Source organism: Bubalus bubalis, chromosome 11 (assembly GCF_019923935.1).
Source record: "Bubalus bubalis isolate 160015118507 breed Murrah chromosome 11, NDDB_SH_1, whole genome shotgun sequence".
Classification (NCBI taxonomy): Eukaryota; Metazoa; Chordata; class Mammalia; order Artiodactyla; family Bovidae; genus Bubalus; species Bubalus bubalis.
This window is the reverse complement of record NC_059167.1, coordinates 92,459,208-92,473,389: the sequence shown is the minus strand read 5'-3', so window position 1 is coordinate 92,473,389 and position 14,182 is coordinate 92,459,208. Positions and strand designations below refer to the sequence as shown.

At 39.0% G+C, this 14,182-nt stretch overlaps 1 protein-coding gene across 1 annotated transcript in view; it reads left to right on the top strand.

The window, feature by feature from the left end:
* The window catches only part of JMY (junction mediating and regulatory protein, p53 cofactor), a 78,013-nt gene that overhangs the window by 53,304 nt on the left and 10,527 nt on the right, over positions 1-14,182 (top strand). Inside the window, exons 7-10 of the mRNA XM_006053969.4 lie at positions 2,269-2,355; positions 10,152-10,247; positions 11,400-11,997; positions 13,023-13,333. Coding sequence (XP_006054031.4) covers positions 2,269-2,355; positions 10,152-10,247; positions 11,400-11,997; positions 13,023-13,330 — 1,089 coding nt within the window. The 3' untranslated portion in view covers positions 13,331-13,333. The remainder of the gene's footprint in view (positions 1-2,268; positions 2,356-10,151; positions 10,248-11,399; positions 11,998-13,022; positions 13,334-14,182) is intronic.

Sequence of the window (14,182 nt, the reverse complement as noted above, 5' to 3'; positions counted from 1 at the left end):
GCCAACAAAAGTCCGTCTAGTCACAGCTATGGTTTTTCCAGTAGTCGTGTATGGATGTGAGAGTTGGACTATAAAGAAAGCTGAGCACCAAAGAATTGATCCTTTTGAGCTGTGGTGTTGGAGAAGACTCTTGAGAGTTCCTGGGACTGCAAGGAGATCCAACCAGTCCATCCTAAAGGAAATCAGTCCTGAATATTCATTGGAAGGACTGATGCTGAAGCTGAAACTCCAATACTTTGGTCACCTGATGGGAAGAACTGACTGATCTGAAAAGAGCTTGATGCTGGGAAAGATTGAAGGCAGGAGGAGAAGGGGGACGACAGAGGATAAGATGGTTGGATAGCATCACCGACTCGATGGACTTGAGTTTGAATAAGCCCCAGGAGTTGGTGATGGACAGGGAAGCATAGCATACTGCAGTCCATGGGGTCGCAAAGAGTCGGACACAACTGAGTGACTTAACTGAACTGATAAAAGTGTGTACCAATTTAATGTATAGTTTTCATTCTTATATTAACTAAATCTGAGGTAGAGAAACTTAGCCGTATAGATTCTGCACATTTAAACTTAGTCTCTTATCTGCTGTGAGTGATCACACCATATAGTCAGAGGTCTCCAAACGGTCTTGTCCTCTGCCCTCCCCTTTCCCTGCCCCCAGACCCCCAAGTTCAACAGCTGAGGTGACAGAACTGCAGGGGAAGGGAGGAGTGACAGAAGGCTGGCAAGAGAGGAAATTAGAAACACTGTTCTGAAAAGAAAGATGAACCACACATACTGTACAACAGATCAAGATGACTGTCTATGTAGCAACACCCCACATTCCTTGTCTGCATATCAGCATTCCCAGGGTCACAGGCTCCCCAGTTAATGTGGCATCCATGATAGAATTCCACACCCAGGGGTAGTTCTTCTGCTACAAGTAAATCACACCCTGCCTGTCCTCTTAAAAGAACAAAGATGATCTCTGGCTGTCCCATGAGGACTTGAGGTCTGTCCTTTGTGATTGAACTTTTAAGGAAGAATAAATAGAAACAACATTGTTCTTTTATATCTTAATTCTCCCAGTAGCCAAAAAGCATTCTCATACTTGAACATTCCCTTATCCTATTTGCTATAACTATTTATTTCACTGCAAAAATGTTAGTGATACTTACTATGAGGTATTGCTTTGGATCCTGCTGGAGTTACTGGGCAAACGATGGCATATGCAACATATCACCTTTCTAAAATAAAAATAAATAATTTTGAAACACACCTGAGCTCTGTTCTAGATAAGGAATTATAGACATGTATCCTCATTGTTATAACCGAGGGAACTAAGTCTGCCCAAGGGAAAGTGGCTAGTATGGCTCAGAGATAGGAGTCTATCCAAGGTCTGTGTGACTTGGAAGCCTGAGCCATTGTATCACTACGTCATGCCACTTTCCCCTGTGGAGATTGCCTTGGAGAGGTTCATTTCATGATCAATATTTTTTAGGCAATGTAGTTAACCCAGTGTGGGTTGAAGATAGGAAAGTGATAAAACAATTGCTTTAAAATATAGCTTCCTGGCTTGAAAGGTTACTCATATATGACTTAATGAGGTTAGAAGAGTGAGCTTTTGGTATAATTTTGAAAGTGTTGGAAATTAATGTTAACCTTTGTATCTCTCTAGGACCAGAGAAAATGAAGACAGCCTGGTACTACTGGAAAGATGCCAGATGATAGGATAATGCATTATTTTGTAAAGAGCACATATCTCTTATTTAATATATTTTCATGTGATCAGATTTAGCATATCTGTATTATACTTTCTTATCTTTAAGGTCTCTTTTTAGAAATCTACCTATGCCCAGAAGATTCAGATTTCATGATAGTGTTTAAACCAATCCAGGCAAAATCATGTTCTTTAATTCATCAGAGAGCACTTAAGAAACAGTTTAAGAGTTATATATCCATTTTTGTTCAGACTGTTTTAAAGAGTATGATAATACTTAGAATCTTATGGCCTAAATCTTCAGATTTGAAAGAGGCTTTTAAGATTCCTACATACCCTTCCATTCTACCATGGTCATTCCTCCTCTTCCAGAAAAAAAAGAAGAAATCAGGAATTCTGTAGTTTAATAAACAAGTCTTTTAAGATACTAATTTATGCTGGTTTATGCTGCTTCAGTGTTCCAGGTGAGAAACCAGAGGTGGCTTACTTGATATTTTATTGTGTAGGTATATGTTAAGATTAAAATTTAATTTATTCACTTGTATTAAAAAACACATTTCATGTATTTCTAGGAAATTTGTATTGCAAAACACAATGAAAAATTCCAACAGCGCCTTCGGAGTGAAGATGAGTATAGAACCCACCACACAGTACAACTAGTAAGTTTGCATTCTGGAAAACTTAGAATAAAACTTTGAATTTTATATATCTCAAAGTGAATAAAATCTACAGAGATTAAGAAAATGTTATAGCTAGATGTGAGCATTAGTGGGAAAATTGGTTCCAGGATACCTGCCCTGCCCGCATCCCTCAGTCCCCCACATCTCTAGATGCTCCAGTCCTTTATTTAAGATAGCATAGTAGTCACATGTGGCCTGCACACATCCTCCCCTGTTCTTCATCTCTAGATTACTTATAATACCTTATATGGTGTAAATGTGATGTAACTAGTTGCCAGTGGGCAAATTCTTTGAAATCTGCTTTTTGGAACCTTCTGTGTGTGTGTTTTTTTTTTTACCTGCCTGCATATTTTCAATCCAAGGATGTTTGAATCCAAAGATGTGGAATCCACAGATTCAGAGGGCCAATTATGTATATACTTCATTATAGCATAGTTTCCCCTACCAGTAAAATCCCACACAAGAATGTTACATTTGTTACAGTCTGAATCAACATTGACATCATTACCACCCAGAGTCCATACTTTATCCTTATTGCTTGTCCATTCTGTTGGTTTTGCCAAATATATGATATGAAGCCACCATTACAGTATTGAATAACGTATTCACTGAATGTGTTCACTGCCCTAAAAATTCCCTGTGCTCCACCTCTTCATACCCCTCTCTCCACAAACTCCTGGCAACCACTGATCTTTTTGTTTTGCCTTTCGCCAGAACATTTAATTGGAACCACACACTTCTGTAGCTTTTTCATATTTGCTTATTTAACTTGTAATTTGCACTTAAGGTTCCTCTGTGTTATTTGCATGGCACGGTAGCTTATTTCTTAGCACTGAATAATATTCCATTGCCTGTATGAACCACAGTGTATTTGTCCATTCACCTAGTGAAGACATCTTCCTTCCACGTTTTGACAATCAGGAGTAAAGCTGATAACGTGGGAATGGTTATGTGTGTACATTAAATTTTCAGCTCTTTTGGGTAAATCGCAAAGAGTATGATGGGATCTTACAGGAAAAGTATGCTTACCTTGTAGTAAACTGCCAAACGGTCTTCCAAAGTGCCTACACCATTTTACATTCTCACTAGCAGTGAATAGAGTTCCTTTTACTCCACATCCTCACCAGCATTCAGTGTTGTCAGTGTTTTGGATTTTAGCCATTCTGGTGACTATGTAGTGATATCTCATTGCTGGTTTTGTATGATATTGGGCACGTTCTCACATGGCTTATCTGTACCTCTGTACATCTGTACATCTGTACCTCTTCTTTAGTAAGTGTTACTTTTTCATTTTTAATTAGGTTATTTGTTTTCTTCAGGATAATATCCCCTTTCAGATATATCTGTTGAAAATACTTTCTCCCAATCTGTGACTTGCGTTTTCATTTTTTAACAGCATCTCCCAAAACAGAGTTTTTAATTTCAATGAAGTCCAGCTTACCAAATCTTTGTTTGACGTACCATTGGTGGTGTACCTAAAAAGTCACCACCAAACCCAAGGTCATAAATTTTCTCCTATGTTATATTCTACAAGCTTTATACTTTCCCATTTTACATTTAATTCTGTGATCCATTTTTGTTAATATTTGTGAAGAGTGTAGGGCTAAATTGTCTCCCCCCTCCCCATTTTCTTCTTTTTTGTGGATGGTTAGTTGCTCTAGCACCATTTGCTGAAAAGACTGCAATTAGTCCATGGAATTTTCTTTGCTCCTTTAAGGATATGTTGATTATATTTGTTTGTGCTCTCTATTCTGTTCCATTGATCTAGATTTTTTTGCCTCCAAACAAACTTTAAAATAAGAGCTGAGATTTTGATTAAGATAGCACTGAATGTATAGCTCAAGATGGGAATACTTGAAATCTTTACAGTAGTGAGTCTTCCTATACATGAATAGAGAATCTTTTTATTTAGTTTTTTTTTGATTTCTTTTATAAGAGTTATAGTTATATAACTACATATATATGGGCTTAAAGGAAAACCACTAGTAGGGAAAACCACTAGACTATTCAGGTATGATGTAAATCAAATCCCTTACGATTATACAGTGGAAGTGACAAATAGATTCAAGGGATTAGATCTGATAGACACAGTGCCTGAAGAACTATGGATGAAGGTTGGTGACATTGTACAGGAGGCAGTGATCGAGACTGTCCCCAAGAAAAAGAAATGCAAAAAGGCAAAATGGTTGTCTGACGAAGCCTTATAAATAGCTGAGAAAAGAAGAGAAATGAAAGGCAAAGAAGAAAAGAAAGATATACCCATTTGAATACAGAGTTCCAAGGAATAGCAAGGAGAGATAAGAAAGCCTTCCTCAGCGATCACTGCGAAGAAATAAGAGGAAAACAATAGAATGGGAAAGACTAGAGATCTCTTCAAGAAAATTAGAGATACCAAGGGAACATTTCATGCAAAGATGGGCACAATAAAGAACAGAAATGGTATGGACCTAACAGAAGCAGAAGATATTAAGAAGAGGTAGCAAGAATACACAGAAGAACTATACAAAAAAAGATCTTCATGACCCAGCTAATCACGATGGTGTGATCATTCACCTAGAGCCAGACATCCTGGAGTCTGAAGTCAAGTGGGCCTTAGGAAGCATCACTACAAAAAAAGCTAGTGGAGGTGATGGAATTCCAGTTGAGCCATTTCAAATCCTTAAAGATGATACTGCACTCAATATGCCAGCAAATTTGGAAAATTCAGCAGTGGCCACAGAACTGGAAAAGATAGGTCAGTTTTCATTCCAATTCCAAAGAAAGGCAATGCCAAAGAATGTTCAAAATACTGCACAATTACACTCATCTCACATGCTAGCAAAGTAATGCTCAAAATTCTGCAAGCCAGTCTTCAACAGTATGTGAACTGTGAACTTCCAGATGTTCAAGGTGGATTTAGAAGACGCAGAGGAATCAAAGATCAAATTGCCAACATCCATTGGATCATTGAAAAAGTGAGAGAGTTCCAGGAAAAACATCTACTTCTGTTTTATTGACTACACCAAAGCCTTTGACTGTGTGGATCACAACAAACTGGAAAATTCTTAAAGGGATGGGAATACGAGACCACCTTACCTGCCTCCAGGGAAACCTGTATGCAGGTCAAGAAGCACCAGTTAGAAACAGACATGGAACAACGGACTGGTTCAAAATTAGACAAGGAGTACATCAAGGCTGTATATTGTCACTCTGTTTATTTAACTTGTATGCAGAGTACATCATGCGAAATGCCAGGCTGGATAAAGTGTAAGCTGGACTCAAGATTGCCAGGAGAAATATCTGTAACCTTATATATGCATGTGATACCACCCTTATGGTAGAAAGTGAAGAGGAACTGAAGAGCCTCCTGATGAAAGTGAAGGAGGAGAGTGAAAAAGCTGGCTTAAAAGTCAGAATTCAGAAAATTAAGATCATGGCATCCAGTCCCATCACTTCATGGCAAATAGATGTGGAAACAATGGAAACAGTGACAGATTTTATTTTCTTGGGCTCCAAAATCACTGCAGATGGTGACTGTAGTCACCATGTAATTAAAAGACACTTGCTCCTTGGACAAAAAGCTATGACCAACCTAGACAGCATATTAAAAAGCAGAGACATTACTTTGCTGACAAAGGTCCATATAGCCAAAGCTATGGTTTTCCCAGGAGGCATGTATGGATGTGAGAGCTGGACCATAAAGAAGGCTGAATGCCAAAGAATTGATCCTTTCAAACTGAGGTGTTGGAGAAAACACTTGAGAGTCCCTTGAGGTGTTGAAAAAGACTGTTGAGAGTCCCTTGGACTGTAAGGAGATCAAACCATTCATTTCTAAAGGAAATCAGTCCTGAACGTTCATTGGAAGGATTCATGCTGAAGCTCCAATACTTTGGCCACGTGATGCAAAGAACTGACTCACTGGAAAAGACCCTGATGCTGGGAAAGATTGAAGGCAGGAGAAGAGGACAACAGAGGATAAGATGGTTGGTTGGCATCACCGATTGATGTACATGCGTTTGAGCAAGCTGCAGGAGTTGGTGATGGACAGGGAAACCTGGCGTGTTGCAGTCCATGGGGTCACAAGGAGTTGGACACGACTGAGTGACTAAACTGAACTGATAATTATGTGTAAATATCCATCAGTTCATACCTAAACATGTCTGAAAGTTTTCTTTCCATATAGATCTTGTACACATTTTATTAGATTTATACCTAAATTTGTCTTTTTTTTGGGGTGTGCCAAGAATTGATGCTTTTGAACTGTGGTGTTGGAGAAGACTCTTGAGAGGCCCTTAGACTGCAAGGAGATGCAACCAGTTCATCCTAAAGGAAATCAGTCCTGAATATTCATTGGAAGGACTGATGCTGAAGCTGAGACTCCAATACTTTGGCCACCTGTTGGGAAGAAGTGACTCATTGGAAAAGACCCTGATACTCGAAAGATTGAAGTGGGGAGGAGAGGGGGACGACAGAAGATGAGATGGTTGGATGGCATCACTGACGCAATGGACATGAGCTTGAGTAGGCTCCGGGAGTTGGTGATGGTCGCGGAAGCCTGGCATGCTGCAGTCCATGGGGTCGCAAAGGGTCGGACACAACTGAGCGACTGAACTGAATGTAAATAGTGCTGTAGGTATAATAGAAAAGGTTTTTTATTCCAGTAATTCATTACTGTTTTATTAGAAAGCAGTTGGCTAATTGGCTTTTATACTAGGTTAGCCTAATTTGTGGAGAAGGTAATGGCAACGCACTCCAGTACTCTTGCCTGGAAAATCCCATGGACGGAGGAGCCTGGTAGGCTGCAGTCTATGGGGTCACGAAGAATTGGACATGACTGAGCGACTTCACTTACTTTCATGCATTGGAAAAGGAAATGGCAACCCACTCCAGTGTTCTTGCCTGGAGAATCCCAGGGACGGGGGAGCCTGGTGGGCTGCCGTCTATGGGGTCGCGTAGAGTCGGATACGACTGAAGCGACTTAGCAGCAGCAGCAGCCTAATTTGTGGTCAACCCAATATGTCAACCCTATATCCTACAGTTTTCCTATTATTAGTTCTAGTCATATTTTTTTTTTGGTCTTCTTTCAGATTTTCTATATATACAGTCATGTCATATGCAAATAAAGGCAATTTAGTTCTTTTGAATGCAATCCGTATACCTTTTATTTATTTTTCTTATTGCATTCACTAGGATTTCCAGTGTGGTATTGAAAGGAGTGGTGAGAGATTTGTCTTTTCCTGCTCTGTTAACAAGAAAGCTTCTAATTTGTTGTGATTGGATGATGTTAGCTGCTGCTGTAAGGTTTTTATGTTATCCCTCAAGCTCATTATGGCACACAGCTAAAACTCTTGAGTTTAAAACATAAAAAGTAACCAAACTACCCATAAGCTGTAAAATAATCTTAAATTAACAGAAAATTTATTGTATATTTATTTTTCATTACTGTTTTCATGGGTCAGGAGCTGCTTTGTAAGGAAAGTCAGACTATGGGCCAGCTAAAGAATTCAATGAATAAGAATGCCTCCTGTTATCACTATCGGCACCTACACCGTCTGCTTATTATTAGATTCCACACTTAGAATGTGTTTCTTATTACATGAAGATTGTGGATTCTGATAAAATGCCAATGCTTCTGTGAATGGAGTAGCTAATTAGCTTCTTAGAATGAATGAGTGTCTGATCCTTTCTCAAATAATTTTATGTGGCAAAGATGAGTAAAAATGAGGAAATTGATATTTGGGGGAAATCTCAAAGATAAATGTCATCTGCCTCATGTTGGTAATTTTGCCTACTACTGACTTTGGGTGGAATACCTCATTGTAGGAGAAAGAATCCACCTTTCTTTAACATGCAAAGCTAGAGGAAAATGAAAGTTGGCTTAGATCAAATCTAATTTTAAACCACCTTTATCAATCTACAGAGGCATATACACACACAAGTGTATAGCTTATAAGTTTTAACTTTCATGAGATGAACATATGCATGCAACCAGCACCCACGTTGACACAGTGTTAACAGAAACTCAGAGCTCCCTGTGTCACTATCTAATAAGTATCCTCTACCTACCCTCAAAAGGGTCAACTGAGTAATTAATACACACCACTTCCCACCCAAAGGGTAGATTATCTTCATTAAAATGACTTGCCAGTAGCTAGCAAGGGGTGGAAATAGGGGGTGATATTCAACCCAGGCTGTTGGTTTCAGTTGCAGTAATACTGTGCTCTGTTAAAGTCCATATAAACCCATTAGTTCATACCTGAACATGTCTGAAACTTTGCATTTGGGGTCTTTTAGATAATAGTAAGATCTGACTCTGGATATATCTGCTAACAGACCAGCAATATGATTGACCAGTATTATTTCTGAATTTCAGCTATTTCTGAAACTCCAACTATTTGTTTATTATGTTTAGAGATGCAGATTCACAGTTTGAAATGCTGAGTATCTTTTAGATAACTTAATTTTTTTCTCAAGTACTAAGCCCTGTATGCATTAGATCGTACCCTCTAAGTACAGAAAACTCTGTTCATCTCTGAGACAAGGCCTTAGAAGACGCTTTGTCCCCAAGAGTTCTGTGGCCTGTATCCCAGTGTGGGAAGGTACATGCCCACTCCCATTCCAGGTGGTTACCTCATGTGCATATGAGAGTTTTTCATTCCTTCTGCTGGCTCAGGTTTGTAAATGGAACTGAATACAGAGTAGGGCTGAGGAGTTGGAATAAGTTCTTGCCTCGCTGTGTCCTTGAGTCACTTTGGGCTTTCCGCTCTAAAGGAGAGAATCTGCATGGGATCTTTATTTCTTTTAATAAACTCAAGTCATATCTTTTCAGATTTTCCCATCTGGAAACCCTAAGCATTATATATGGCAATCTGGACTGCCTGACTTAACCTACCAATAAATGGCTTTTGCGAACTCTCCCAGTGAGAGCCCTCTAAAGGGAAAGGGTCTTCTTGACCTGCCACAAGAAGAGATGGAAGAATGTCCATTTTTACTTATCCTTGCCCCACCCTGATCATGCATCCAGAGGCTAATTTCTATTACAAAGGATCCAAGCCACCTAATCAGGAGATAAAACCGGTCTCTGTCGTGTGTGATAGTGCGCCCCTCTGGGGAAGTGGTTGGCCGTAGTAGCACTCTTCAGTGCATTCCATCAGTGAGAGCCACGTATCTGTCACTTGACCTTCAGTAGTGAGGCTGTCAGAAACACTCCTTCTAGTCTTTAACCTCCTGCCAAGAATTCCGCTTTCTTTCCTCTAGGAAGAGGAATTCATGTTTAACTTGACCAGCATTGGGTGGATGATAGTGTATTCCCAGTTTGGGATTAGGGAATGGGAAGGAAAAAAAAATGAATGAGATACTAAGACACAGATTTGTAGCAGGAGGAACAGGTTCAGTAATAGCAGATATTATCTGCAGAACACCAGGCTTAACCTATATGTAACATCTAAATTACTAAGTGGTTATTTTCTATTTTTAAGGTCAACTATTAATATTTGAGTTAGCAGAACATAGCAGCTAAAGCTAGAACCGCAAATGTGAAATATTTTTCAGTTCAGAGAAAATATTACTTTACTTTGCAGAGTAAACATCTTTTAAATGGTATTACATGCAGAAAGTGAAACAATTTCATTTCTATTAAAGCTAACCGTGTTTCATGCCACAAAACATTGCTTAACATACCATTCTTTGGAGTAATACAGCATTTGTATTGAGAGAACTCTCCTTTTTTTCTATTAATGGTAAAATACAGTGGGACACATCATAATGGAATTACTATTAATTTTTTTTTTAACCAGAAAAGAGAGAAATTACATGATGAAGAAGAAAGAAAAAGTGCCTGGGTTAGCCAAGAAAGACAGAAAACACTGGATAGACTTCGAAATTTTAAACAGGTAGTAAAAGTGTGGTCAGTTTATTATTGTTCATTGCTTTTTAAACAGCTACATATATACTCCTATTGTAATGTCTCTTTTATGAGAAAAACTTGATTTTCCTTTTGTTATTTAAAAAAGTTTCAGTCATGGCAGTCTTGGCTTACCATTTCAGTGGTATAAGAGGAATAGTCTGGATTCCTCTTGAGTTTAATAAAAGTTAGCTAGTTACTAACCATCCATTTCAAGCATCAACTTGTTATTAATTCTGTGCACATCAGCCTGTGGTAATAATCTGACCAGTGGGAGAATTAGAAGATGGATCAGCATACATGAGAAATGCTTTAGCAGCTCTCTTGCCAAGCTAATCCATGACTCCAGACACGGACACTACAGCAGCTAAGCATTTCCTAAGAATGTGCTTAAACTCAGTAGTTTTAGTTCTTAGCAGCTACTCAAGAGCCTTACTTCTCCTCTTTATTCTGAAGGATCTCCTTGCAGAAGGAGGCTTTTGATCAAGTGAAAGAGTCAGGTGGAAATGGGGTCCTTAACAAAGGGATAAGCCTTGTATTAAGAAAATGTTGTTTACCAAATGCATTATGGCTATGTTTTACCATAGTAAAAAGATGGGAGCTCTGTGTACCAGTACTCCTAACAAATTTTATCATTTTCTTTTTTTTTTTAGTAGGTTGATTCTCTTATCATTTTTTAAATTTTATTGAAGAATAATTGCTTTACGGAATTTTATCATAAAATGCATATATTGTTTTCAGAGCTTTAAAAAAAATACCACTTAACCATTTAAGAACATTAATGTTTTAATTTTTGTCTGAACATTTGGAAAATACATGTAAGAAACTAAGAATAGTTTTTTAGCAATAAAATAGCATATATATGTTTGACATCATTTGTTTTGAATTTTACATTGCTAATATTTTTCCAATTAAAGTAGTACTTTTATTACTAAAGGTCTTTTTATAGGGATTTAATAAGCAAATAAGAGTTTAGTGATAATTTTTTGTAAGGTATTACATTTTGATGTTTGTTTTTCTGTATATTTTTCCCTGAAAAATAAAAAAAGCTCTAAAATAACACCTTGCATTAGACGGAGAAAATAAACAGTCATTTGTTCATAAATTCTAATCTAACGAGTTATAACTTCTGATTTCTTAGAGATACCCAGGCCAGGTCATACTTAAATCGACCCGATTGCGACTGGCTCATGCAAGAAGAAGAAGTACAGCCAGCCCCGTGTCCTGTGAAGACCAGTGTGACAGCCTGCCAGGAGTGCCACAGGTCGAAGAGAAAGGGGAGGGACTGCACGAAGGAAGGGCCAAGCTCGGGTCCTCACAGGCAGCAGACGCCCAGAGCCTCACCCCACCTGAAGGTCATCCCTCAGCACAACTTGAAGCCACCTCATCACTTCCCAGCAGCTTTACTGCTGACCTGCCTCCCCCTGTGTCTCGTCCACTGTTAAACACTGTTGACTGCAAAGCAGGCTCCGTCCCAGCGGGGCCGCTCCCACCTCCTCTGCCTCCCACGCCTCCCCCACCTCCCCCGCCCCCACCGCCCCCACCTCCGCCGCCTTTGCCTGTGGGTCAGGACGGCGCCCCCGAGACCCTGGAGAAAGGCCTGCCCCAGATGGAGGGGAGTGAGAAGAGGATCCCAAAGTCAGCCAGTGCCCCTTCAGCGCACCTCTTCGACAGTAGCCAGCTCGTCAGCGCCAGGAAGAAGCTCAGAAAGACGGCTGAAGGCTTGCAGAGGAGGAGAGGTGAGTTAAAAACAGAGTTCATCTGTTGACTGAGGCATATAGTTAAAGACCATTTTTGTCCTCAGACATTACAAAGCTTTAAACATTATATTTTTGAACATTATTTGATAGCAAACAGGTTCTCAGGGTCTCACCTTGGCAGAATTCTTACCAACCCATGTTTGCAGATGGGTGCAGACACGAGTAAATGTGGGCCTGCTTGAGCTCTTAGGCATGTTTTTAAAATTTTATCTTTTGACTTGATCTCTTTGGTAACATATTTTAGGTGGCTCCTTTTATGTTAGAATCTGATTTTAAATCTCAGAAATATAAGAAAAGGGAAGCTGTCTGGTCAGAATAACATTGGAAGATTCATGTAACATTTGGCTACATATTTATTGAGGACCCTGGCATATTGTTGTATAAAGAAGCAAAGAAGAAAAGGGCATTTCAGATATGCTTCATAAAGCTGTTTTTGAAACTGAATAATTTTGGCCCTTAAGGAGCTTTAACTTTCATGGAGAGATTACTTTATCTGTGTATTAAATTTTAATCTAGGAGACCATCCTGTAGGATATTTCTTACCATAACCCAAGTAGAATATCATATGTGAAAGTTATTTAAAAAAAGAAATAATCACCATAATGAGCCAGAATTTAAGTTTCTTTAATTAAATGTGCAGTCCAGTCACTGTCTGAATTTAGATTGGATTTTTGTATTATGGAAACCCTTTAGGAGTCTCAACCATAATATTACTAAAGATCATCCCCGCTCATAGCTCCCAGTCTGCTCTCTTCTCTCACACAGGAAACAACAGAAGTACTAGTAATGCTTGACATGGAATTTGAGTCTTGGAACTTTTTTTTTAAACAAACATAGTTAGTGTCCCCTGTGTTCTGACACTTCTGTCCGTGCTCAATGGTCCCTTCTGTTGATGTGCTTTCAGCTTCCTGGGCTGTCACGGTCCTAAAATCTTAAAAGTTGTACAGTTGCCCAGTCTTAAGTGCAGTCCTAACTAGCTGTTTGTTCTCTTCCATTTTCTAAAGTGAGCTCACCCATGGATGAGGTGCTAGCTTCCTTGAAGCGTGGTAGTTTCCATCTGAAAAAGGTTGAACAGCGAACTCTGCCTCCTTTTCCTGATGAAGATGATAGTAATAACATCTTGGCACAAATAAGAAAGGGGGTAAAATTGAAGAAGGTACAGAAGGAAGTCTTGAGAGAATCCTTCACGCTTCTGCCTGACGCAGACCCTCTAACACGGAGCATCCATGAAGCTCTTAGAAGAATCAAAGAAGCATCCCCTGAATCAGAGGACGAAGAGGAGGCTTTGCCTTGCACAGACTGGGAAAACTAACAAGTAAATGGCCTTACTTTTCTTCAGTAGCATTCAGTATACAGCTTTTATATTGGATGATGAGCTCTGTCATATTTCATTGCAGCTAGGGGTCATTGTTTACTATATAGGTCAGTTAGAGCCTGGATCATAAATTTGTCAACTTTAGGCTTTACTTCTGTAGTTTCCGGAAACATAACAAGAAAAAATGCTTTACAAAGATGTTGCTTTGTAAATGCTGTGTTTTTTTATATCCTGCTCATTAAAACATTTTTTTCAGTATAAGCTATAATGCAAGTAAAAAGGATAGTCTTACTCTAGTAAAGTGATAGTTTTACTCTAGCTTCAAAAAAAAAATAGGAAAAGCTTTTTCTGACTTAGATGTTTCAGTTGCAAACTGTTATGCGTATTGAATCTTGATATTTTGTTGGTTTCCCACAAAGGAATCTAATTGCATTGTCTAATTATTTAGCTTTCAAGCCTTAAAGTTTATCATCTATGACTTATCATAATTACTGCATTATCTATATAAATTTGTATGAATATCTTATTGAGTTACCCCTGTGGGTGTTGGTATTCCCCCAAGGTAATAGAGTTTTCCCCAGTACATTTTAATAAGCTAATTTGTATAGTTATTTTGGCACAAATTATGCTAAATATATAGAATTGGTAAAGATAACACAGGGGTTGGCAAAGAATCTACCTGCCATGCAGGAAATGCAGGAGACATGGGTTCAATCCCCAGGTCGGAAAGATCCCCTGGAGTAGGAAATGGCAACACGCTCCAGTATTTCTTGCCTGGAAAAATCCATGGACAGAGGATCGCAGAGTTGGACACGACTGAGTGACTGAGTACACAGACACAAAGATAAC